Source organism: Notolepis coatsorum, assembly GCF_963971535.1.
Source record: "Notolepis coatsorum genome assembly, contig: SCAFFOLD_252, whole genome shotgun sequence".
Lineage (NCBI taxonomy): Eukaryota > Metazoa > Chordata > Actinopteri > Aulopiformes > Paralepididae > Notolepis > Notolepis coatsorum.
The window spans coordinates 96,907-124,133 of NW_028170143.1; the positions used below are offsets into that span (position 1 = coordinate 96,907).

General features: G+C 42.5%; 1 protein-coding gene across 1 annotated transcript; it reads left to right on the forward strand.

Moving 5' to 3' along the window:
- Window positions 1-14,495: 14,495 nt before the first annotated feature.
- On the forward strand, window positions 14,496-25,530 carry LOC311248599 (cytochrome b5-like; the record flags this gene model as incomplete). The annotated part of the gene is made up of 4 exons (XM_084339457.1): window positions 14,496-14,636; window positions 22,172-22,201; window positions 22,344-22,378; window positions 23,497-25,530. 4 exons carry the CDS (start codon window positions 14,496-14,498, stop codon window positions 23,600-23,602), a joined length of 312 nt encoding a protein of 103 aa, XP_084195583.1. The 3' UTR covers window positions 23,603-25,530.
- Between the last annotated feature and the right edge of the window lie 1,697 nt (window positions 25,531-27,227).

The following is a 27,227-nucleotide window of genomic DNA, read 5'->3' on the forward strand; positions in this document are numbered from 1 at the left end:
GAACCGCAGATATTGCCTTTTAAGCCTTTTGAGGGAAGGCTATCTGCACCAACTCCAGAGAACATACAGCAGGCCAAAGAGGGAAAGCTGAAGGTGTCACTACTTTGGCTGGAGACTAAAAAACTGATCCCAGACAGTGGTGGCCATCCAATAACCGGTTCAGCAGAGCATTATGCTCTCTATGACAGATTCCATGAAGATAATACAAAGGATGACCGTGATGCTCTGCGGAAGCTTTGCCTGGTCCCGCAGCTTGCTGGAAAAATTAACAGTCAAGTAGCATGTGACGGATGCGTCTGTGTGCCGCACCCGCACATATAAACTTGTTCCCTCACCCTATCATTTGTTTGGTTGCTTCAACTCTACAGCCAGCCGTCCTAACTCTGGGCAACCAGAGCAGCTGCAACTGGTCCACCCTAAATAGCCGGATGGGGGTGGTGGACAACCATGTCACAGGAGATGTCGAGGGGGGTTCCTTGTATTGTGATTTAGTTTATTATATGTATTTTCCTTATTACTTAAGATTATTGGTTGTTTAGTTCGGTAGATATGTTATATGTTGTATGTTTATTTGATTAATGTGCATTTTTAAGATAGTAGAGTAAAATATTAATTAATCAATTAGCCTGCCTATGTTTATGTGTCTGGCCAGGACCTATATATAGTTTGAGTTCTCTTTTGTGTGTGGTCTTCCGTTCTGTTCAGGTCTGTTTTTGTCCTGCTATATTATTTGGACCATTTATGTTATATTTAAATTATGTTTTTGAAATGGGTAAAATAAAACCCTTACTTTTTGCCAAAACCACTGTGTCCTCCTTGTCTGGCTGCTTGGTCCCTTACAAATGGTGACAGCGGTGGGATCAGCACGCAGAGTACACAGTGGGTTTTTTTGTGTGCAATTTTTTCCCTTGCTTCCCTGAAGAAGATGCGGGAGGAAGAGGTGGAGCAAACCCCGGGCAGCAGTCTGATGTACCAGAAGACTCTGATGTAACCAGTGCTAAGGAAGGTCCAGCATGATGGGGGCAGGTGAAAGCTGCTGGTGTGTCTTGTGGAGGAGCAGCGGAGCCCGGTTCGGGGACAGCTGGGAAACCCCTACAAAGAGGGGGTAGCTGTTCTGGTCCTGCCAAAGACGACTGCAGATTCGGTGTCCAAGATGCAGCTACCTCGGAAGTCCAGCGGAGACGGCCCATGGCCCTGTGTGGGGCGTAGTGTCTTGGCCCTGAAGAGCCGTTATGCCTGAAGGGGAGAACTACAAGAGGCCCTGTGTGAAAGGGAGGCTGTGTTCTGAAGCTGGATGGGGAGCTGCATGGTGCCATCATGTATTAGACTGTACTTAACTGGTGAAAATGTCTCTTCATACAGACTGGTCAGTAACCTGCTTGCCTCATCAACGGTTGGTTTGATGGGGCAGGATGGGGAGGAGGAAATGAGACTCCTTCATGGGGCACCTTCACTTATGTTTTAACTTTTTATTGTAGTAAATGTTATTGTAAATAATGGCCCTCCTCACTGATGTGCTCAGTCAGAACTGTCCCGCTGTGCCGGCGAGCTTCCAGAGGAGGGGGAGTATGTGACGGATGCGTCTGTGTGCCGCACCCGCACATATAAACTTGTTCCCTCACCCTATCATTTGTTTGGTTGCTTCAACTCTACAGCCAGCCGTCCTAACTCTGGGCAACCAGAGCAGCTGCAACTGGTCCACCCTAAATAGCCGGATGGGGGTGGTGGACAACCATGTCACAGGAGATGTCGAGGGGGGTTCCTTGTATTGTGATTTAGTTTATTATATGTATTTTCCTTATTACTTAAGATTATTGGTTGTTTAGTTCGGTAGATATGTTATATGTTGTATGTTTATTTGATTAATGTGCATTTTTAAGATAGTAGAGTAAAATATTAATTAATCAATTAGCCTGCCTATGTTTATGTGTCTGGCCAGGACCTATATATAGTTTGAGTTCTCTTTTGTGTGTGGTCTTCCGTTCTGTTCAGGTCTGTTTTTGTCCTGCTATATTATTTGGACCATTTATGTTATATTTAAATTATGTTTTTGAAATGGGTAAAATAAAACCCTTACTTTTTGCCAAAACCACTGTGTCCTCCTTGTCTGGCTGCTTGGTCCCTTACATAGCAGAACAATTGTTTGCAAGGATGAAGAAAAACAACTACTTCCTAAACATGAGTTTGCCATCGACCCATCTATTCCTCATGAGGAACATCATCCACCATGATAACGTGAACAGAAACAAGCGCACTCTGGACAACTTCAAAAAGGCTTTTGGATCTAATGATGTAACAATGAACATCCACAGCCAGGCAGTATTGGGTAACTTTCCAAAATTTTGTTTTGCTATGCAATTATATCAAAATGCAACACATTAATCCCAGTATTGTTGAAATATTTTATATTTTATTTTTAGGAAACCCAGTATTGTCAGACACATCTGCCACTGCTCCAATGGTCACTGATGAACCACTTGGTGAGTAATGGGGTGAAGGTGGGGGTCAGGGTCAGGAATTTCTTGCACTTGATGATTTTGATTTTTTAAACATGCCTTCACATGAATGACTGGAAATCTCTATATTTTTTAGTGGCAGCAGCCCCCACTGTGCCCTCCATTATATCAAAATGCAACACATTAATCCCAGTATTGTTGAAATATTTTTTTTATTTTTATGAAATCCAGTATTGTCAGACACATCTGCCACTGCTCCAATGGTCACTGATGAACCACTTGGTGAGTAATGGGGTGAAGGTGGGGGTCAGGGTCAGGAATTTCTTGCACTTGATGATTTCGATTTTTTTAAACATGCCTTCACATGAATGACTGGAAATCTCTTATCTTTTTTAGTGGCCACAGTGGCAGCAGCCCCCACTGTGCCCTCCATAACGGCAGAAACAAGGATTTTCTGGGATGAGGAATGGAATTCTACCCAGGACCAACTGGTAAGCTAATCAATCCAAATATAAATTCGTATTCAAAGTGTACAGTATAAAAATAAATAAATTGGTAATAACTGATTATAATTAATAACTGTTATTCACAGCTCGATTACGTGCTGGACAAGACACGGCCAGTCACAGAATATATTGTCAAAGAAGGACCCATATGTCTGATGCGTGAAGAATTCTGCAGCCTGGGATTGCTAAGAGACGTTGATTCATCTGTGAGTATTGGGTAATAGGTGAACACAAGGAAGGGCTTGAAAGCATATTTGCTTTTAAGCTTTTTCGCTCATTTTTGTTTCTTGCAGATCGGGAATGCCTGCATGGCAATCATTAAAGAACTAGCTCTGCTACAAGTAAGTAAATCTATACAGAATACTATAGCAGAAATGAAACATAATGCAATTGTTTATGCTTTGTTATACCATTTGTCTTTCAATGTTATTTATTCCCTAGGGCAAAGACATATATATAGAGGACATGTTCGTAGTTCCTACATGGAAGATTAAACCACCCAACATGCATGACTTTCCAGTAAGTCGGTGTACATAAACTAACAAAGTAAAAAAATAAATTGCTGTTACAAATATTAATGCCGTTAAAAATGTAGTTATGTATAATGATGACTTTTTTCATTTATGTTAGGTATATCTACACATGAAAGACTTCTTAGTCTTCCCAGCTTGGACCAACACATATGGGCCAGACCACTACGTTCTCTGTGTAAGGCTATGTTACTGTCATTAGATGATATGGTTATTGGGCAGTTTGAATAATGTGTATTCCAACTAACAACTATGAAATACAGCTCTACTCCTTGTCCTAATGACTGTGAAACTGTTGTGCAACTATTGACCCAAACTAATGACCCATTACCAAATTATAGATCATGCGGCCATTGCGGAGACAGTTGTTCTTCTTGGACTCGATGTACGCAAACCATCCATACGGGTTTGCAGATGCGGATTACAGAGTCCTGTTTAGGTTGTCAGATAAGACATATTGCTTGCCAAGTTCATATAAAATTACGTTATGGTTGGGTATCAATAACTGAGTACTGAGTGGTACTGGTTCCAACATGTATAATACTAGAAAACTATTGCTTTTAGGAAGTAGCAATGTTTTGAAAAAGAAATTTTGGCACCACAATGGAAACAAATTAAACCATACCCAACCCTAATGGTTTGGCTACTTTCCTATAGCCTCTGGTTTTGCTATGTTGTACCAATGTGGTGGTGGTGGTTGTCACATCTATCTTCTCTCAATAATTATATATTTCTGGGGCGGCTAGGTGGTGCAGTGGGCAAGGCGCTCACCACCAATGCAGGAGACGCTGGGTTTGAGCCCAGCTCTCCGCATTGCTATCAGCTTGGCTGGTCGTTCGTACTAATACAATTGGCAGTATTAGGGGGTGGGAAGCTGATGGGTGGGGATCGGACATTGTGGACAGCGACTCCTACAGGTCGGTTGGTGCGCCTGCGCAGCAGAATCAGGAAGCGACGGGGGCGGCGTGTCCCTCCCACGCAGACCCCCGACGCTGAGAGATCGCGCTGTGCAGGTGAAAAGATGCGACGGCTGCTTCCTCGAGTACCGGAGGGGACACGTGATGCAAGGCTTCGTCCACATTGCAGCCGGCTTGTGGGAGGCGTGGCCTAACAGCGTTCGAGACAGGGGAGGGTAGAATTGGACGATACGAAATTGGGATGGGAGAAAAATAGAAAATGGGAGAAAAAAGTAGATAAAGAAATAAGATTTATATATTTCTCTATAGAAATCTAGCACAGCAAATTGCCCCTGGGCCCTGGACCGAAGAAACTGGGGCTGATCTGGACCTACCACGTCAGCTCAATGGAAATGACTGTGGGGTTTTTATGATTATGGTAAGGTCTATTTTTTTGTTAATAATTACATGCCGGCTTTTGTCAACATTATGATAAATATTGATTTCCGCTTTCTCTGTTCCAGTACACCCTGTCCATAGTCCTGAACACAGGGTTTGAGTTCCGTGAGGTAAGTTAGAATACCATTTAACCACAGAACAATTAACAGAGTTCAAATAATGTTTATTTTGCACCATACTATTCATCTGGAAGAGAATAGATAGATAGAATGGAAATCACACATATGCATTTGATCACAATATGAACAGGTATACATTTATCCATTTACCAATATGATTCTAATAAACACAATAAAGCCATAGGCTTTTCTATTGCATCTCACTGACTGGGACGATGTCTGTAGGACTCACCCTGGTGGCATGTCCGTGTACATCCCTTACCATGTTAAAATATCCACTAAGATATTGAGGGACAGTATTCCAGAGTATCCTGTGTGTCATGTTGAGTTTTAATTGAGAGACCCTCTCCTCAACCCTGAGCCATTTTGAGGCTGTTAAAAAATGTGTCTGTAAGGTGAGTCCTGGGATGGAGTTTTAAAATCATTCTAACTAATTTGTTCTGAGCTGTCTGTAGCCTACCTTTCAGTGCTACTGTGATGCCAGTGTACCAGGAGGAGCATGCATAGTCATAATGACATTGGATCAGTGCCCCTGCCAGGACTTCCATTGCTGACCTGTTAATATAGGTGGACACTCTACAGAGACATTTTATTCTCTGATTGATCTTTGTGACCACCTTTTGTGCCATGCTCACCCCTGATAAGGTGTTGTCCAAAACACATCCTATGTGACTTCCTCCTTTGCTGTTAACTCGATATCTCCTACCACTACCTTGAACCCAGGAGACCTCTTAAGTCGTATGGCCGAAGGAATACATTATGGACTAAAGATGATCCTCGTCACTCTAATCTCTTTCAGATGGACATGCCTTTGATCCGCAAGTGGTGGTGTCTCTTTCTAATGGAACGTTTCCAAATAGAAGGGTATGACAGCCCTGACCAATACGTTTATTCATTTTGGTAACACTTAATTTATAGGGTCACTGGCAGAAGATGTAAAACATCTGAAACTTAATGGAGCATTTGTTGGATGCATAAATTAACACCTGCATTCTATCAGTATAACATCATTAAAAAGATATACGGCCATAGCCTTTTCCTATCCAATACTTAAGATTAATGTTGTTGTTTTGAAGGTGTGGCCAGATGTTTGCCTTCTGGACCAATGAAGCCAGAGGGTTGCTTAAGGGAAACCATACCCCGGTGTACAGACTCCCACGCGGGAGTGGGAGCACTACGCAACTTCCAGCCCATGTGCAGGCAGCCATTGACCGCTCTGCAGAGGAGAAGAGACTGGTGGACTTCATTGTCCAATCACAGAACGCTGAACAGCATTTGGTGGTATTTTGCAAATTTTCATATTTGATCTCAAAGTAACGCTTCACCTTTAGGGTCTTTAGGAATATGATCAATTTACATAATTTAACTATGCCTCAAATTTTGTACTGTATCTTTTGAATGAATGTACAGTACGTTGACATTTCATGCCTGTTTTGATTCACATAACCACCACACAAAGCACTGGTTCTATTGTCACAAAATTGTTGTCAGGATGTACTCAACGGGAAGGCGAAATACTTCCACCAGAAGTCCGCTGAGGTCCCCGTCTACCTCTCCACTGAGGAACACCAAAACACCCTCTTCAGGCATCTTCGGGTCATATTGCACAAAACATCACCTCTGGTGGAATTCACAGATGAAGTGAAGTTCATCCTGGATGTTCTGTTTCCGGAGGTAGGGATAATCATGGCTGCTCCTGCACTTTCAAAACATATATAAAGAGGTTGCCTGCAATAGTGCCACTTGTGTATGTAATCATATAATGGTTTGCTGTTTTGTATTGGTAGACTGGATCAGATAATTTTTTTTATTATTATTAAATTACATACTTTCTTTTGGTAGGCTATCATTCATGGCCTTGCCCTGCATAAGAACATGCCATTGCTGCAGGCTGAACAACTCTTCCTAATAGGTCCATCTGTACATCACAGGTGAGAGTAGAGAATGTAAATATATATATATCCTTTTCAATGTTTCTGTCAACAAAGTTGTGATTTTTATGTCTACTATTTCAGTGAACGGGAGGAATTTGAAAGGAAGATTGCAAAGAGATGGAAGCAAACGGGTGAATGTTGAAAGGTATTTTTCGGTTGGTTGTTGGCGTTTTGGTTTAGCCTGCTGCACTGCTGCTATAGCTCTTATCTCTCTCTCTCCTGCAGGGAGATGAGTACCTGGGCACCGGATACCCTTCCCCCAGCTGGTGGAACAGCTTCATACCGCCTGGCCTGCAGTGCTGAACCTTCTGAGTGACTGACTCCTCCTGCCCCCTCGGGGCATACGGCCCTGAGCTATTGTCTTGTATCTCACCCTGTATCCATACGCTTGCAGTCTTAACGCCTGCCCCGTCTCCCTGTCTCCCTGTGAGTTGCTGTCCCGGAGTAATGACCGGAGTGTTTTCTATGTCATCAGTGTTGTCGGGTGTCATCAGTGTTGTCGGGTGTCATCAGTGTTGTCGGGTGTCATCAGTGTTGTCGGGTGTCATCAGTGTTGTCTGGTGTCATCAGTGTTGTCGGGTGTCATCAGTGTTGTCGGGTGTAGTGTTGTCGGGTGTCATCAGTGTTGTCGGGTGTCATCAGTGTTGTCGGGTGTCATCAGTGTTGTCGGGTGTCATCAGTGTTGTCGGGTGTCATCAGTGTTGTCTTGTGTCATCAGTGTTGTCGGGTGTCATCAGTGTTGTCGGGTGTCATCAGTGTTGTCGGGTGTCATCAGTGTTGTCTTGTGTCATCAGTGTTGTCGGGTGTCATCAGTGTTGTCTTGTGTCATCAGTGTTGTCGGGTGTCATCAGTGTTGTCTTGTGTCATCAGTGTTGTCTTGTGTCATCAGTGTTGTCTTGTGTCATCAGTGTTGTCTTGTGTCATCAGTGTTGTCTTGTGTCATCAGTGTTGTCTTGTGTCATCAGTGTTGTCGGGTGTCATCAGTGTTGTCGGGTGTCATCAGTGTTGTCTTGTGTCATCAGTGTTGTCGGGTGTCATCAGTGTTGTCGGGTGTCATCAGTGTTGTCTTGTGTCATCAGTGTTGTCGGGTGTCATCAGTGTTGTCGGGTGTCATCAGTGTTGTCGGGTGTCATCAGTGTTGTCGGGTGTCATCAGTGTTGTCGGGTGTCATTAGTGTTGTCTTGTGTCATCAGTGTTGTCGGGTGTCATCAGTGTTGTCGGGTGTCATCAGTGTTGTCGGGTGTCATCAGTGTTGTCGGGTGTCATCAGTGTTGTCGGGTGTCATCAGTGTTGTCGGGTGTCATCAGTGTTGTCGGGTGTCATCAGTGTTGTCGGGTGTCATCAGTGTTGAGGATTTTTGTAGTATATTTAGACAGTATTAGCAGCAGCAGCGTTTAGGAGTATTTTTTTTTAGTTTTTTGTAGTATTTTTGACCATTCGTTTAGCAAATATGAGTCGGCGTGTGTGTGGCGCTTCCCTGTGGGACAAGGAGTTTGTAGGAGATGATGAAATGGCTGAGTTCCTCGGTGAGACTTCTCCATCCAAAGTAGATGATTCGGATGATTCAGACTATGAATGGTCAGCCGTGGTCAACAACAGCCAGAGGTATGTATTGCTTTTGTCGATAGATGAGCAGTGTTTTATATGTACAATCAATGTCAATGTGTGTGCCATTTATGTGCAGATATGATGAGCAGGCAGCCTGCTCCAGCTTTGGGTGTACTGTACACTACAGGTTAACCCTTTACTATCACACAACCGAGGGTTAACCTTCTGTAGTGTGGCAGTGAAAGGGTTAACCTGCTGTCGTGTGGCAGTGAAAAGGGTTAACAATTGTGTGTATTGAGCCGTACTGTATTGTACCCATTCTGCAATCTGTTAAATAAAGTTGTCATTAATTCATTCAGGCTTTCCCACGCCAGAAGAAGAATGGTGGAGTGCTCCTTTGGCATCATGGCGGCTCAGTGGAGGCTGTATAGGAGGGTGCTGGGTGTGTCTCCAGAGGTTGCGGAGAAAGTTGTGAAAGCAACATGTATGCTCCACAACTTCATGAGGTAGGCTATATATAAATATCTGTATGTCATAAATGTCCTGATAAATTGAAAATGGGGGACCCTGATGTAAACAAGATGAAAGTCTTTCATCCCCTTAACAGTTGTTTGTATTGAGCTATCCCCTTAACAGTTGTTTGTATTGAGCTGTACTGTATTGTACCCATTCTGCAATTAATAATGTTTTCAATCAATCAATCAATCAATCAGGTGGGACGATGGATCTGTGCCAGTGCCTGTGGTGCCAGCAGAGCCACTCCTTGGTGCCCAGGCCCTCAGAAGGATGGGAAGCAACAACGCCACCAGAGAGGCCATTACTGTCAGGGAAACCTTCACTGGGTACTTCTCAGCTGCTCAGCTGCAGGATAGGTGCCATGGCAGAATGGGATCATCTGAGGACCTCCTACTCCTACCTCCCGTATTCACCCAAAGGCTCTTTTCAGAGCCACCCAAAGGCTCTTTTCAGAGCCACCTACTTTGTGTTGAGAGAGTTGTTCCCATGCTCAACCAAGATTGTCCTTGTACAATAACTATTTATTACCAACAATTTTGTATAAATGTTATTCATAACTAGCATAATGTTTTGGCTATTACGATGCAAATCAAGATTAAACTTTGACCAATGCATATATACATATTACAATTATGGGCACAGATACATTTAGACATTGAATTGATTATTAGAACAGTGCATATTTATTTTATTTACAGATCATCAAAGGCACAGGTAAATTAAACTGATTACAATTAAATTAAATCATTAAAAACAAGTAAACCTAAAAACAATTGAACTGATTACAATAAAACAAAGAACCTACAACTCAACTGGAAACTGAGCCTCATGCAAAACCTGCTGGATTTTCATTCTGACAAGTGAATTCTTTTCAAAAAAGGAGGTAGGGACCGCACTCAGAATATCGTTGTTTTTATTTTCAAGTTGTTATAGCGCACTGCTGTGCACACTGATGAAGGCCGGATGGCTGAAAACGTTTTGTGCGCTATAACAACTTGAAAATAAAAACAACGATATTCTGAGTGCGGTCCCTACCTCCTTTTTTGCAACTTAATTAATGTTGGACTACGCACCTGTCTGAGCGCAGTGGTTACCCCCTTTTTCTACTAAAAGTGAATTATTTTCACCATCAAGTGTGTCCAAAGCTGGCAGCAGGCTCAATAAAAAATGTTCATTGCTGTTTCCTGCTGGTAGGTAGTCAGGCGGGTGGTGGTGGTGGAGGAGGAGCCCTGCCCTGCGGTTATGTCCCCGTGTGCAGCAGGTGGTGGAGCAGCTATCTCCGCTGGTGGTGCAGAGCTGTTATGTCCCCGACGGACGATGGAGGTGCCAGGGACCTCCCTCTGTGGAGCAGGTGGTGGAGCAGCTATCTCCGCTGGTGGTGCAGAGCTGTTATGTCCCCGACGGACGATGGAGGTGCCAGGGACCTCCCTCTGTGCAGCAGGTGGTGGAGCAGCTATCTCCGCTGGTGGTGCAGAGCGGGGCAGTGTTGTGGATGGACCAGGGCCCTCCTCCTCACTGCTCAAACCTTGGGTCGTCTGGGTGACAGACGACAGAATATTTCAGTTTTGGAGATAAAACTAGAATAATTAAATTAAGTTTCCACTTTTTCCAGTTTTCCACAAAATGCCAAAGCTATATATATATATATAGTTTGCCATTTATGTAAACAAACCTGATTACATCAGTGGTATCTCACACACATTCTGTGAATGTTTAACAATAAAAACCTTGTGACTGGAAATGTTATCTATGTCCATCTGTGTTAAATCTCTGTACAGCTTTTGACTAGTTAATATATGATCAACTAGTATACTAGGCAAAGACACTAGGTTACAGTCTGACGGCCTTCTTATAAACAACAGCCAAGGTTGAGGAAGGAGATATGACATTCTGGTCTCTGATGATGAACTGAGCACTTTTCTGTGGGCATGGAAACAGAAATAAACTGTTCTATATTTTTATACAAATTCTCTTTGTCAGCCTTTCTATCTTTTCTATATTAGGTCTGGAGTTGCCCTCATTAAAAACTGATTTGGAGTCTTTGGGTAAAGGAGTAACCTTAGCCTCCTTCCATCTCTTTGGACATAGTCCCACTTGTATACATCTATTAATAATATGACACTGGACTTGCTATGATCGTAGCAGTAATTCTCAATAATTTACTATCCAAGTTGTCTGTGCCAGCTAACTTGCTGTCAGGTAGAGCCTGGAGTAACCTTTCAATATCACTAACCTCAACCTGTTGAAAATCAAATGTACACCTAAAAATCATTAAAATGGTTGGCAATATCACATGGTTTGGTTAGGACAATTCCATATGACTCAACAAAAGGTGTACAGACATTGGATTTTCTACCCATAATTTGATTTAAAACATTCCATAGATTTTTACCATCATTTCTCACATCATATAACCATGGTTTAAAATATTCCCTTTTTCTCACCTTATTTAACTTTGTGACTTGATTACGTAAGGAACGGTACTTTTGTCTGTCATCTGCAGAACTGGAACACACTGATGCTTTTTTGGCTACAGTATGTCTCTCTCATTCATTAAAATTCATTAAAAGCTACTATCTATCCATGGGGCTGATTTGTTTCTGACATAAATAAGTCCAGTGCAACCTCTGGGTCATCCTCACAACATACCTCCTCCCAGTTTATACCCAACATTTCATTAATAAAACCGTCTACATTAAAACTCTTATATGACCGTGAGTGAAATTTCAGGGGAGCTCCCACAGACCGTAGTACAATATATACATACATGAAACACATATAACACTGTACATAACAGAATATTTTAAATAAAGTGCATGATGAGTGGTAACAGTGATTATCAAGTCCAGGTAAGTGCATGGTGCACGTGAGGGGACAGTCAATGAGCGTTTAACAGTCTGACTGCTTGGGGGAAAAAGCTGTTCTTAAATCTTTAACTCTTGGCATGTATGGACCGGTATCTCCTCCCTGAGGGAAGGAGCTGAAAGAGGTGATGTGCTGGGTGAGACTGGTCCTTGATGATACACTTGGAGCGGTGGAGGCAGCGGGAGGTGAAGACGGAGGTGATGTTTGATAGAGGAGTCCCGACAATCCTGCCTGCCGCCTTCACCACCCTCTGTAGAGCCTCTTGCTCTGCCTTTGTGCAGCTGGATAACCACACAGACTTCACACAGACTGTCTGTACAATACTGCTGTAGGCCTATAATACTTATGTAAATAAGTAAGGCAATTGAAATATATCTGCAGTACAGCTCAATACACACAATTGTTAAGGGGATGCAGACCAGAGAAAGACTTCCGTCTTGTTTACATCAGGGTCCCCCATTTTCAATTCATCATAAATGTACAGTTCCCTCCCCCTTGTATATATTTACTGTATGTCACAAATGTAACAGTACTGCATGGTCTGCATCCCCTTAACAATTGTGTGTATTGAGCTGTACTGCATTCTGCAATCTGTTAATAAAGTTTTCAATCAATCAATCAATCAATAAATCAATCAATCAATCAATAAATCAATCAATCAATCAATCGGTCACTGTACCCATTCTGCAATCTGTTAATAAAGTTTTCAATCAATCAATCAATAAATCAATCAATCAATAAATCAATCGGTCACTGTACCCATTCTGCAATCTGTTAATAAAGTTTTCAATCAATCAATCAATCAATCAATCAATCAATCAATCAATCAATCGGTCAGGTCACGTGTACCCATTCTACAATCTGTTAATAAAGTTTTCAATCAATCAATCAATCTGTTAATAAAGTTTTCAATCAATCAATCAATCAATCAATGAATCAATGAATCAATCAATCAATCAATCCCGCAGTGCAACGTGACCCAAATCATACGGCAATCTGTTAATAAAGTTTTCAATCAATCAATCAATCAATCCCGCAGTGCAACGTGCAACGTGACACAAAATCACGTCACCATAAAGTTTTCAATCAATCAATCAATCAATCCCGCAGTGCAACGTGCAAAAATCACGTCACCAAAATCAGCCAATGGAAGCGAGGGGTTGCTATGTGCGGTGCTTGTATGTGCGGGGCTTGTAAGCGCTGGTCTCCAGGTCTGCAGGTGGATACTATTGGCAGTAGTGCAAATACTTGTCCAGACCACGAAGCCCCGCCTCCAACCCGTCCAGCCTGGCTCTGCGGCTCTGCAGATACCCCCTATTGGCTTCAAAGCCGAGGAGCCAAAACAGTAACAAGTTCCCCCCTTTTTTTCTTTTTTTTACTCATTTATGGTGTACTATTTGTCAAATAAACAAATATAAACATTGTGCATTGACAAAAAAGCTAAAAAAATTGAGCGCGAGTAACCTAAATGATGGAGAGAGAGAGATTTGATTGATTTTGGGGCTCATTATTACACTTATTGGACCGAAGCCACATTTCCCGAGTCTAATTAAAAATGTATGAACCTGTACTTTTCATATCGTGCCTGCGGCCCTGGTCACATAATTTCCAAGGCAAAATAAATAGGTCTAATTCTAAATAATTATCTCATGATCATGATATATGATATAGCTGAATGAATGAATGAATAAATGCAAACTTTATTTGACAGATTGCAGAATGGGTACATGAATACAGTACACCTCAATACACACAATTGTTAAGGGGATGCAGACCAGAGAAAGACGTTTGTCTTGTTTACATCAGGGTCCCCCATTTTCAATTCATAGTGAAGAGCGCGCTTTGCTGCTCGTTTAATAAACTTTGAGTAGAGGCAAAAATAGCCACCACCTATTATTTATTTTCATATAGTAAAACGTACCTGCTGTCAATAACTTTAACTTTGACTCCAGTTCCGTTGCATTGTTGTTGCAGCCGATCGCCGCCAGTAGCTTGACGGTCTCTTGAATGGCACGGGCTTCAGTGAAGACTTGAACCAGTTTATCGGCGAGATCCAGGCAATCAGCGTTCTGGACCTCACTGCGACGCACGCGTGGTTCCTCTCTGCGATCGATCAGTTGGTTCCGAAATCGTTTCAGGCCCTTGTCGCCTAAGTCATTCAATGCCTCCAATATAAAGGCATGGGCGGTTTTGGCCATGTCTGTTCAAACGTGAAATATACAACAGCGCAGTCTCGTTGAGTCCAAAACGAAAGTGAGTTACACAGACACATAAACAGGCTAAGATACGGAAATAATAATGCTTCCTGCAGGGGCGAACGCCCTACCCAAAGCTGTAAAGGAATGTGGATCACTACCCCAGGGGCGTATTTGGAGATGCTTCCAGCTGCAGCACGACAGCCCAGCGCTTAGAATAACAGCGCCGAACAGATACCGGAGGGGGCGTGGTCAGGAACTCTGCAGCAACAGATGAAAGTTGCGCTCCGGAGGAACCGAAGCCAAATCATAATCAATAAAGTGTCGCTGCTGCTGCTGCGGATGTGCTGCAGAGTCATTATTATTAATATATACTGACTGATATCACCACCGGACAGATTTTATTCATCGATCGGTAGGTTTTTTTCCCCCACCGGACTTTTTTCTTTTTAATTTATTATTATGACACAAATGGAGGAAACGGTGGAGAACAACCAGGATGATGTGATTAAATACTACACGCTGTCAGAGGTCGAGGAGAGGAACACCTTCAAGAGTACGTGGATCATCCTGGAGAACAAAGTCTACGATGTCACCACATTTCTGGAGGAGGTGACACATTGACCCCATATACACTTATTAATTATTAAAGCGTGAGCTGTACATTGTACATTGTACTGTCTGTGTTTATGATAATATAGCATATTTACATTATGTGTCGCGCACGCAGGGTGGGTTATTATTGCTTTGAGTCTATATATTTCCTCTTCTAACGTTAAGCAGATATCAATTGGTAACCTAGTTTGTTGGAGGTTCATATTACTAGTCAGATTAGATGTGTGTGTGTTTGGTGTGCTTGTGTGTTTAGTCTTTGTGTGCGTGTGTTTGTTTGGTCAGATGTGTGTGTGTTTGGTGTGCTTGTGTGTTTAGTCTGTGTGTGTGTTGTGTGTTTAATCTGTGTGTGTTGTGTGTTTTGTTTGCGTGTTTGGTTTAGTTTATATTTATTTAGTAGTTATGATAAAATAACACACCGTAATACATTTGTGTTAATAAGCAGGAGAGGAGGCCCAGAGGGTTCATTCAAGGTCACATGATTAAAACATTCATAAAAAAAAAGTGCCACCTTACATGTATATTACGTTACAAAACCCCACCAATTTAATAACATTTTGGAACCCTAATATCTGAATAAGAGTCTGGTGTCTCTAATGGCTAACGGCCATGTTTTATTCTGTTCATATTATACAGATGAGGACTACCGTTTTCCTTATTTCTACCCAAGTGGGCATGAGATGTATTCAACTTGTACAGCCGAGTTTACAATACAGGTGTCCTGTACGCGTGATTTTCTTTCGTAGCCGCAGTTTGCGGAGACGCTCTCTGATTGGCCACTGACGTTTCTGGTCGTGTGACATGTGCGGCCAATCGCGTGACGCCTGTTTCTTTCACCGGTTAAGCTTAGGCGCTCTTTCGAAGTTGGTTAAGGTTAGAGTTTGTCTTAGAGCAGGGCGATAGAACACCAGCCCTGATTCCAAACTCTAACCTTAACCAACTTCGAAAGAGTCGCCTAAGCTTAACCAGTGATATAACTAGGCGTTAGGTAGTTTGCATGCAGGCGTCACACGATTGGGTGCACATGTCACATGACCAGAAACGTCAGTGGCCAATCAGAGAGCGTCTCCGCAAACTGCGGCTACGAAAAAAAATCACGCATCCTGTACTCATCTCGTGGTGCACCAACCAACATGTCCCACCACACTCTATGTCCTACTATGAATGAATGAATGATTTTATTTCGGACTTCTTTTACAAAGCATAGTAGAACATAAAAAAAAAAACGAAAACATAAATAAAATGACCGAAAAGGTGTAGGTAGGTGAATGAATGAATGAATGAAAACTTTATTTAACAGATTGCAGAATGGGTACAATACAGTACGGCTCAATACATACAATTGTTAAGGGGATGCAGACCTGAGAAAGACGTTTGTCTTGTTTCCATCAGGGTCCCCCATTTTCAATTCATATAGACATTTATGACATACATAACATACATGACATTTATGGCATAGGGACATATAGGTATTTAGTACTGATACATTTGTGACATAGGCGGTATTCAAATATACAGTACTGTTACCCCTAGATCCTGACAGAGTATATACATATGATGGGGAGGGGACTGTACATTAGGAGGGGGTGGGTGGGTGGGAGGGGAATATACATACGGCGGGGAGGGAATATATACATGCGGTGGGGAGGAGACTGTCTATTAGGAGGTGGTGGGGGTTTTGGGCATTTACGGTGGCCAGTTTCGAATTGCAGCCTCCCGTAGGTGCTCTTTAAGGGCGGTTTTGAATGTGGGCAGGGATTCACATTCCTTTACAGCTTTGGGTAGGGCGTTCCACATTGTTGTGGCATAATTGCGAAACGTGTTTAGTCCCTTGTTTGAGCCGAATCTGGGTTTAACATGATTTGTTGAGCTTCCTCTGGTGTAGTGGTTGTGGTATTCACTGACCTTTGGGAAGTATTTTGACATGTACATGGGCACCCCGGTCGTATAGTGTATCTTGTAGACCAGGCCCATTGCAAGTTGCTGTACTCTGTCGTCTACTCTAAGCCATCCTAGGTTGGCAAAGTGGGCAGGGGTGAGGTGGGTTCTGGGGTTCAGGTCAAGTAGTAGTCTGACCAGTTTGTTTTGTGATGTTTGTAATTTTGTTTTAAGCGCCTTTGAGGTGCTTTGGTACCATGAGGTGCACGCATAGTCATAGTACCCTTGAATGAGTGCTCCTGCCAGAGTCCTCAGGGTATTCTTGTTTACCAGAGAGGAGATCCGGTACAAGAATCTAGTTCGTTGGTTGACTTTTTTTATTACATTGGATGCCATTTTGTCACAGGAAAGATTTGCCTCTAGGATGGAACCCAGGTAGGTAATTTCGTCTTTCCTTGTGACAATATTGTCACCCACTGTAACTGAGAAGCCGTCGGTCTTGCTGAGTTTGTTATTTGAACCGAAGAGAATGGACTCTGTTTTGCCCATGTGTAATGATAGTTTGTTATCAGCGAGCCATATGCAGATTTTGCCTAGTTCCGTGCTGAGGGTTTTTTCAACCTGCAATTTGTTCTTGTCAGAGACCAGCAGGGCTGAGTCGTCCGCAAACAGGAACAAGTTGCAGTCACAGGCTGACGACATGTCATTTGCATAAATTAGGAAGAGTAGCGGTCCTAGTATGCTTCCTTGTGGAACACCACAGCTCACTGTGAGGGGGGGGGATAGAGTACCGTTTACCTCTACCATCTGTTCTCTCCCCTCCAGGTAGGATTGCATCCAGCTCACTGATAGGCTATCAAAACCAATTGCTTTTAGCTTGTCCATTAGAATGGAGTGATTGACAGTGTCGAAGGCCTTTTGTAGGTCCAGCATGACCATGCCGCAGTATTTGCCAGCGTCCACCTCTTGTTTGATGTGGTCGTTCAAATAGAGGAGGCATGTGTCAGTGGAGTGGGACGTTCTGAAGCCAGATTGGAATTCGTAGATTAGGTTTTTTTCCGCCAGGTACTTTTCGACCTGTTCGTAGACTATTTTCTCCATGACTTTCGAGATGGAGGTAAGAATAGAAACAGGGCGGTAGTTGCCTGGGTCTAATTTGCTGCCCTTTTTGTGTAGAGGGGTCACTCTCGCAATTTTGAAGTCCTTGGGGACGTGCCCCTGTTTTATAGAGAGGTTTATTATGTGTGTGATGACTGGGGTGATGGCGGCTGCTGCGTCTCTGAGGAATTTGGAGGGGATGTTGTCATGGCCAGTGGCCTTGTTAGGTTGGAGGGCGCTCAATTTTTTGAGTACCTCATCGGTTGTTACCATTTCAAGTTTGAAGTCGTCTTTGTGGACCCCTAGGTTTTTGTAGTATGCTACTATGTGTTCTACCCCATAATGCCCTGAGTGGGAGGGTAGTTTGTTTACCAGTGTTGTGGCTATGTTTGTGAAGAAGATGTTTAAGTAATTGGCTACATCCAGCTTGTCTGTGATGAGCGTGTTGTCCGTCTTTATTTTTATGTTTGAGAATCTGGTTTTAAGTTTTTTACTGCAGCCTAGTTGATTATTGAGTAATTTCCAAAGTTCGCGGGGTTTGTTTTTGTTTTCCTCAGTTTTGTCGTTGATGAAATTTCTTTTTGCGGTTCTGATCATGGTGTTTACGTCATTTCTTAGTCTGTTTCTTTGGATTTTTAGTTCAACCACGTGGGCTTGGAGTTCACTGTTTGAGCTTTTGGAAAGCTTTGTCTGACTTTTATGAAGTTCAGAGCATTTTTTGTCTCTGGTTTTCATAGCGGCCAGTATTTCAGTGTGCATCCATGCCTCAGCGCGATTTTTAACCCTGGTGGTTCTTATCGGTGCCATGTTGTTGAGTATTGCTGTGAATTTGGTTTTGAATCCAAGCCATGTTTCTTCAACCTGTGTACCACTGAGCTCATCTGACCAGTCCAAGCTCCCCAGTTCTAGGTTAAAGGCCTCTCTAGAGTAAGTTTTGAGGTCTCTAGATGTGACTGTTTTGTGACAGCCGGCCTTCTGTTTTAGCTTTTTGCGGGTACAGAAAATCATATAATGATCACTTAACCCGCATGCTATCACCCCTTTACTGGAGATCATGGACTTGTCAGAGGTCAAAATGAGGTCAATGGTGGTTTGTGTCGAATCGCATACCCTTGTGGGTTGTGTGATTAGCTGGCTGAAACCGTGCAGGTCAGAAAATCTACTGAAGGCCTTGAAGACGGGTGCTGATTTACGCAGCATATCCGTGTTCCAGTCCCCAATAAGAATTTTTTCTACCCCCTCCACCCCAGCTAAACACCCATCAAGTGTGTCATAAAACCCACTCTGTTCTGGTGGTCTATAGATTGTGCCTACTAGTACCGGTTTCGCCCTGTCTAATAAGATTTCAATCCAAACAGTTTCAATTTCATCATGGTTAAGGTCAGTACGGTTGATGTATTTGGTATCCTTGTGTATATACACACAGACGCCACCTCCATACTGGTTCCTATCCCTCCTGACTATTGAGTAGTTTTCAATTTCAATCTCTGGATCCTGTACAGATGAGTCTAATTTTGTTTCTGTGAAACACAATATGTTAGCCTTACCGTTTAAAAACAACTGTTTGATTTCAGCCAGTTTCGGTCTCAGGCTATTTGTATTCAGATGAAATATGTGAAGTCCATTTTTGCTTGTAATAAGTTTGATGTCGTCACAGTTGAGGTAACTCTGTTCCATTGTGTCCTGTCCTGTGGTGGGGGGAGGGGGGGCGTTGTTGCTGTTTGTGCCGTGGGTGGGGAGGGGGGGGAGGGGTGATGCTTTGTCCTTTGCTGGTGTCTGTATTCCTTTGTGTGAAAGCCCGCGATGTGGGGGGGGGGGGCTGGTTGATTACAGATATGTCTGATTGTACTCCATTGTGGGGGAGGGGGGGTGCCTTTTGTCCTGGCCTCGGCCCGGGTAGACTTGCTGGCATGGCGGCCTTGGCGGGGCCTTGGCGGGGTACTACACTCTGTGCCCCACCACGCTCTGTGGTCTACCACACACCAGTTAAAGAGAACATTCTCTTTACTGTTTGGAAGAAGGAGCCAAGTGTCTAAACTCCAAAGCAAGTATTTCTACCATTATAATGCAACGGACGTGCAAGTCGCTGAAGTAGAATGGAATAGGCTTATAGACTCAGCTGACCAGAAGGCAGTGTCTTTGAAACCGTCCTGTGTAACAGCAGCAGGAGGACCTGAGCAATATATATATATATATATTTCCTGGATCCAAAGATGCTCCTTCTATTGTGTTGGAATACACTAATAACCTTTTATTCAAATGTTTTATTGTTTAATTATTTTCTCAGTAAGGCTGATGCCTACTGTTCACAGACAGAGAGAGCCATAATACCTTTTCTACTACAGAGAGGCTCCACCTAGTGGCCAGCTCCCCTCATTGCCAAAGGCAAACATGCCACTTTTTTGTTGTAAGCTCAATGTTCTGTATATAATAGTTCTTCAAGTTTTCTTTACTTGCTAAACAAAAATAAAAAGGGGGAGAATAAATATAGCATTCTGGCAGGAAACCCATCTCACTGCTGCTGACCTCTTGGACTTCAGGAATACGTTCTTCTCATCGTATAAAAATGCTAAAAATAAATTTCCAGTTGACATATTGATCTAAAATTTGATTTGTTTTTAATTCATATCTGAGATAAGCAATGAAGAGGACAGATTTGTTCTGATGAAGGGGGAATAGATCAAAGAGAGGTGTTTACGTCCCCCCTGGGAGAGATGGGTATTTCTTTAGAGAGGTGTATACGTTCCCCCTGGCTGTTTGTCTAAAGTCTTCCTGCAGCCTGGCTGTTTGTCTAAAGTCTTCCTGCAGCCTGGCTGTTTGTCTAAAGTCTCCCCGCAGCCTGACTGTTTGTCTAAAGTCTTCCTGCAGCCTGACTGTTTGTCTAAAGTCTTCCTGCAGCCTGGCTGTTTGTCTAAAGTCTCCCTGCAGCCTGGCTGTTTGTCTAAAGTCTTCCTGCAGCCTGGCTGTTTGTCTAAAGTCTTCCTGCAGCCTGACTGTTTGTCTAAAGTCTTCCTGCAGCCTGGCTGTTTGTCTAAAGTCTTCCTGCAGCCTGGCTGTTTGTCTAAAGTCTTCCTGCAGCCTGGCTGTTTGTCTAAAGTCTTCCTGCAGCCTGGCTGTTTGTCTAAAGTCTTCCCGCAGCCTGGCTGTTTGTCTAAAGTCTTCCTGCAGCCTGGCTGTTTGTCTAAAGTCTTCCTGCAGCCTGGCTGTTTGTCTAAAGTCTTCCTGCAGCCTGACTGTTTGTCTAAAGTCTCCCTGCAGCCTGGCTGTTTGTCTAAAGTCTTCCTGCAGCCTGGCTGTTTGTCTAAAGTCTTCCTGCAGCCTGGCTGTTTGTCTAAAGTCTTCCCGCAGCCTGGCTGTTTGTCTAAAGTCTTCCTGCAGCCTGACTGTTTGTCTAAAGTCTTCCTGCAGCCTGACTGTTTGTCTAAAGTCTTCCTGCAGCCTGGCTGTTTGTCTAAAGTCTTCCTGCAGCCTGGCTGTTTGTCTAAAGTCTTCCTGCAGCCTGACTGTTTGTCTAAAGTCTTCCTGCAGCCTGGCTGTTTGTCTAAAGTCTTCCTGCAGCCTGGCTGTTTGTCTAAAGTCTTCCCGCAGCCTGGCTGTTTGTCTAAAGTCTTCCTGCAGCCTGGCTGCCCACACGTTGTAGAGGAACTGGTCTACTGTATGTTGAAAGCAACAGAGTCCTTGTCCACATTCATGCCCCAGCTGTCCGTGTCGAGTCCCAGTAGTAGGGTTTGATTTCTTCAGCGTGCTGCCTGCTGGGGATTTAGGCTCAATGGTTCTCTCCTGGCTGGAGGCTCGTTAGACGGTGGACCTCCAGCAGAGAGTCAATGCTCTCTAGCTCTCTTGTGATAACTATGACCAGCACACATACTGGGCTGCCTGATTGCTTTTACCAAACGGTTCGTGTTTCCGCGTTCCCGTTTTGCGCTCTGATTGGCCACTGACGTTTCTGGTCATGTGACATGTGCGCCCAATCGTGTGACGGCGAGTACTTTGGACGGTTAAGCTTAGGCGCTCTTTCGAAGTTGGTTAAGGTTAGAGTTTGTCGTAGAGCGTGGCGATATCGTGTGACGGCAAGTACTTTGGACGGTTAAGCTTAGGCGCTCTTTCGAAGTTGGTTAAGGTTAGAGTTTGTCTTAGAGCAGGGCGATATCGTGTGACGCAAGTTCTTTCGCCGGTTAAGCTTAGGCATTCTTTCGAAGTTGGTTAAGGTTAGAGTGTGGATCGTAGGCGTTAGGTAGTTTGCTGCTGGTCGAGGCGGAAATTGGCGCGTCATGCGATTGGGCGCACATGTCACATGACCAGAAACGTGCGTGGCCAATCGAAGCGCAAAACGGGAACGCGGAAAACGAACTGTTTGGTAAAAGCATAGACGCTACTGGGCTCTCACTCTCTCTCTCCTATCTATCTATTCTAAAGAAGGAATTCAGCCTCGTTAAATCCTTTTTCTCTTGCTTGCTCACTCACTCATAGTCCTCCTTAATTACATTGTCTAAAGAGGAAAAGATGAAGGAATGTAACCCCCCCTCTCTTTCTTTCTCTCTCTCTTTCTCTTTCTGCAGAACGACAGAGAAAAAATCGCCAAGCCATCAGTAAGTTAATCAAATTAAATCAACCACTGCGATAATCAAAGCTACAATAAGCTATATATATACATATATACCATTGTTAGTATATTTAACCTAAACATGTTTTTCATTAAGATGAATTGCTTACTGCCCCTCATGTCTGCAGGAATCCATTGTGACAACCATTCGTGAGGAGCCCAGGTACACACACACTCGCGTCTATACTTTCCGTAGCCGCATTTCTGGCAGACGCTCTCTGATTGGCCACTGTTGCCCAATCGCGTGACGAGCTGTGTCTTTGCCCATTTCCGCGTTGAACAGCCTGCAAACTACCTGGCGTTCTATCGCCATGCTCTAAGACAAACTCTAACCTTAACCAACTTCGAAAGAGTGCCTAAGCTTAACCGTCGAAAGAACTTGCCGCCACGCTCTAAGACAAATCGGCCAAAGACACGTCGGCCAATCAGAGAGCGTCTTGTCAGAAATGCGGCTACGGAAAGTATAGACGCCACACACACACACTCACAGACACACACACGCTAAGGCTGTCCCCGAAGCCTGTTTTTTGGATTCGAACTTCGTCAGGGTTTTTCGAACAAACGTTCGAACCTTCGTTTTAAATTTTTTTTTATTTCTAATTAAAATGCTGTTTTTTTTTTTTTTTTTTTTATATCCTCAAACTAAATCCTCAATTTGAATGATGTGATTAATCTGATTAAATTAGTATTTTCTTCTTTTATTAAATCAACTTTCCAGCCCCAGACCCAGCCAGCCCAGGGAGAAGCCCCAGCCCAACTAAATCAATTAAATCAACTTTCTTTAATGAATATAACTCATCAGTTTATTTTAATACTATAATATTAGTGTAGCCTAATCTTTATCTGCAACTGTGAAGAAAAACCCCATTGGTTTAAACAGAATTAATAGAAAAAAAATTCGAATGTTGATTTAGAATTCGAATGCCAACGTAACGAACGAAGGTTCGAATGTTTGGGCTCAGCCATAACACACACACTCACACACTCACACACACAGACACACGTGCACACAGACACACACAGACACACACACACTCTCTCTCTCTCTCTCTCTCTCTCTCTCTCTCTCTCTCTCTCCTAAAATCGGTTCCACTCTGGGACTGTTGATTCACTATCAGTCCATCCATCCACCTATAAACCTTATTGTTGTTAAGGTCTATTAGAAATATTGTGTGTGGTTACTTAGTTGCACATGATGACACTCTCCCCTCATAGTGGGGTTTATTAAGATGGAGGATCTGGTAACGTACAGTATTTCTAACTAGTGGTTTGTGTTTCTAGCTGGTGGGCTAACTGGTTAATTCCTGCTCTGACGGCGGCCGTAGTAACCCTGATGTACCGCCTATACACCACAGAGGACCAGTTGACCACCACAGAGGACCAGTGACGTCATCAGTGTCAGACACGCCACCATGATGTCATCAACGGGCACCGCCGCCGCCTCTTACGCCAGTCAATCAATCAAAACTCACCAGCGCCAAGCTGACAGCTGCGCGGACCAATAGCTGGGGTTGGAACATTATACATTATATAGAAACCGCTTTTCTAGAACAGACATGCCTATTCATTTCAGTGGGTATTGAGTCGAAGGAATTATGGACAGATAGATACATAATACAGTATGCTGTATTTGTGGGTTACACAACAAATGGCATGGCATTACTACCGATCTTTCTTTGTGCTTGTTAGCATAACAAAGTTATTCATTCTCACCAATTTCATGTAATTAATTCTTACATTTGAAAGTGGAGACAAATATGAGTCAATATGTGAGGGCATATTAGCTTCTCCAATAATAAAAAAACAAGTGTAATAGATGACCCAGTCACAATGTCCATGTAATCTTAAGTCTGTGTCTTGTCTATTAAATGTACCCATTGACTCTCAGTGTAAATGTTTAAATACCATACCTCAGGTCCGACATGTCTGTTCTAGGAACACTAACTCTATGCGACAGCAGTTCATTCACAATGCCTTGCTACAATACCTAAGATTCATTTCTTGCTACTTAACCAACCAATCATGCAGCATCATTCGATGAAGTCATTTCCTGTTGTTATTATTGTTGTCCTTTGCATTCAGAGATTTAAGATATTAATGCATTCCATAAGGGATAATGCCAGACGAGCTGCACATTAACATATTTGAATAACATATTTCATCCGCTGAGTCCATTCAAATGTGTTCATGTGGAGCTCAAACGGTATCATCCCACTATACCATGGCCAATGGTCAAAGATACAAATGATTTAATTAAAATAAGGAGCATTTATTCATGTTTCCATGCTTTTTGTATTCAATATTAACACTTGTGACACGCTAAAGCTAATGTTATGCTAGCAGGCATCATGGTCACTAGCCTTGCATAAGGTTTGCAAACATTGAATATGTTTGTATGAACAGTATATGTATGAACATTGAACAGTATATGTATGAACATTGAACAGTATGTTTAATACAAAGCTTAGGTAGCTTTTTCTTCAGTGTTTCTACTTGAATCTGCTGCTGACTGTGTGACATTCCATACAGCATATTGGATAGTTACCTAAGCTTTGTGTTAAATATACTGTTCGATCATATTTACTCTTTGCAAACCTTAGGTAACACTAGTAACCGTAACGCCTGCTAGCATAACATTAGCTTAGCAAATCCCTCCCCTTCCGCTAACAACCTATTTCAGAAAAGATATGTACGGTAGTTGATGGCGAGAGACAGATATATTTTTTTAATCCTGTTTGAGTTGTGCCATGAATTACACATGTGACATTTTGTCAATAAATACAAATTAGCTTGACAAGCAAGTTAGTTATAATGTTAGCTAACATTATCGATAGCTTTTGATGCTGTAATGTAACGTTAGCTAGCTGACATTTACACTTTTAAAATTGGTCATTCATGGCACAACTCGAACGGGATAAAAAAAAAGTTGTCCCTTGACCACCTTATTGTACATATTTTTTCACAAAATGGGGTCCCGTGGTGGTCCAGTGGACATGGAGGGACGTCGCAGCTCTATTGTGTTGTACTTGTGAGTGTCCATTACACCCAGGCCATGGTATAATATGTTTGATTCAGCTATACATGAATATATAAATATATATTATATATATTTTTTTGTGGATAATTTTGTAGAAATTAAATTATTTGTATAATTTTATTTTTATTATATATCTTTGTATAAAAAAAAAAGAAAACAGAAAAAAATTAAAAGAAATGTATGACATATTATAATCATGTAAATGCCAGCGTTGCGAGTGCCATGGCAGCACCATATCGATTTTTGTGTATGATAATTCATCTGATGTGCTTCAGCTATTAAAGGATCATGCCAATTTTCTTTTCATGTCATATTGAAATGGTGAAATAGTAATGTACTGTATATGGTTTGGTTCTCAACCGCTGTCATGTCATGGACCTCCCAGACCTAACGGGTCATGGACCCCTACGTGATACGGTTCTGTACCAGGGACCCCCACCTTGTTGGATGTGATTTTTAGTCTAGCATGGACTGGTACTGTAGGGGAGATATTTCTTTTCATTTCAACCTTTATTTAAAATCGTAAGCATCTGAGGTTTCCCTCATTTACAGAAACGACGATTGTACAAAAATGTAAACGGTACATAATACAAACAATATTCACAAATTTAAACACCAGAGTAAAAATAATAATTATTAGTAGTATAGTAGTAGTATCCTATTAATTAATAAAAGAGAAGTTGGCAGTTACAATATACCATTAGATCAATGACTACTGATTACACAGTAAAACACCTTTATTTCCTGGGATCATTGTTTTATTATTTAATAGAATAATAATAACAACAACAATAATAAGTAATAACAATGAGTAGATTGGTTAAAATGTGAAATATCACTTATTTGCACAACTCACCGTTGGAAGATAATAATAATAAATTAGATTAGATTTAAATTATATTTATGGTAGTGAGACAAACAACAGAAAAGTATAACAAACACAGGATGGATGGGTGGGCGAGTGGAGAAGAGATGGGTCTTGACTTGAGGCAGGACTTTGAGACTTTGAGTTGAGAGATGTTAAAAAATGTTTAAACCTTATGCTGCCATCTAGTGGTCATTAATTGTAATTGGTACATTTTATCATCATTTAGAATTTTAAGCGGCAGTTTAACCACTACACCACCGTGCCGCTAAATGTAAACTAGAATAATAATAATAATAGGATGGGTGTCTGTGTTCTCTCTGTCTGAGAGAAGACGCACAGAAATGAGAGGAGATGCACCAAAATCCATTCCCAGACAACAGTACTTTGTTGGCGGTGTGAAAATATGCAGAGAAACATTAATATATTTTATTCATATCTTTTATTATTTCCTTCCTGGTTTTAATTCCAAGGCTTAGGCCCATGATGTCATCATCGTCCTATAGGAAGGAGGAGAGCGGGTCACAAAACACACATCAACCAATCAGCCAGCAACCTCCCCCAATTATTCCCATTACACAGTTCTGTATCATTAGGGGATCCGCTTGGCATCACTCATGCACTATCTCGCATACGTGCACGCGCACTGAATAAAGACCACAAATGTACCTTTAATCCCAATATTCGTCTGACCACACCCCTATCAGTTTACCCATATAAGCAGGGGTGGGGCCACCCACTCGCCTCCTTCTCGCTTTCACCACAAGGAAGAAGTGCCTCGGTAGATCCCCACACTTGACACCATGATGGAAGAAAGAATTAGGAGCAGAGTTGGGAAACAAGGATACGTTGACATCATCTTTATTTTCTCTCTCACTATTTTCGAGAAAATACGGCGATATTGTCTTCGTACTGGAGTGTCTGGAAGATGATGATCATTCTAAAAATCCTCCACCGGTTTTCGTATTGGGAGTTCGTGCCGCTACATGCTTTTCCAACTGCAGTCCTTGCTGTGTGCTGGTTGCGGTAAAGGCACAGCTGGGCTGTAGGACGCGCCGCTGTTGTGAGAAGCGGTGGGTTCCTGGTTTTGGTGAGTTATGTTTTGCTGGC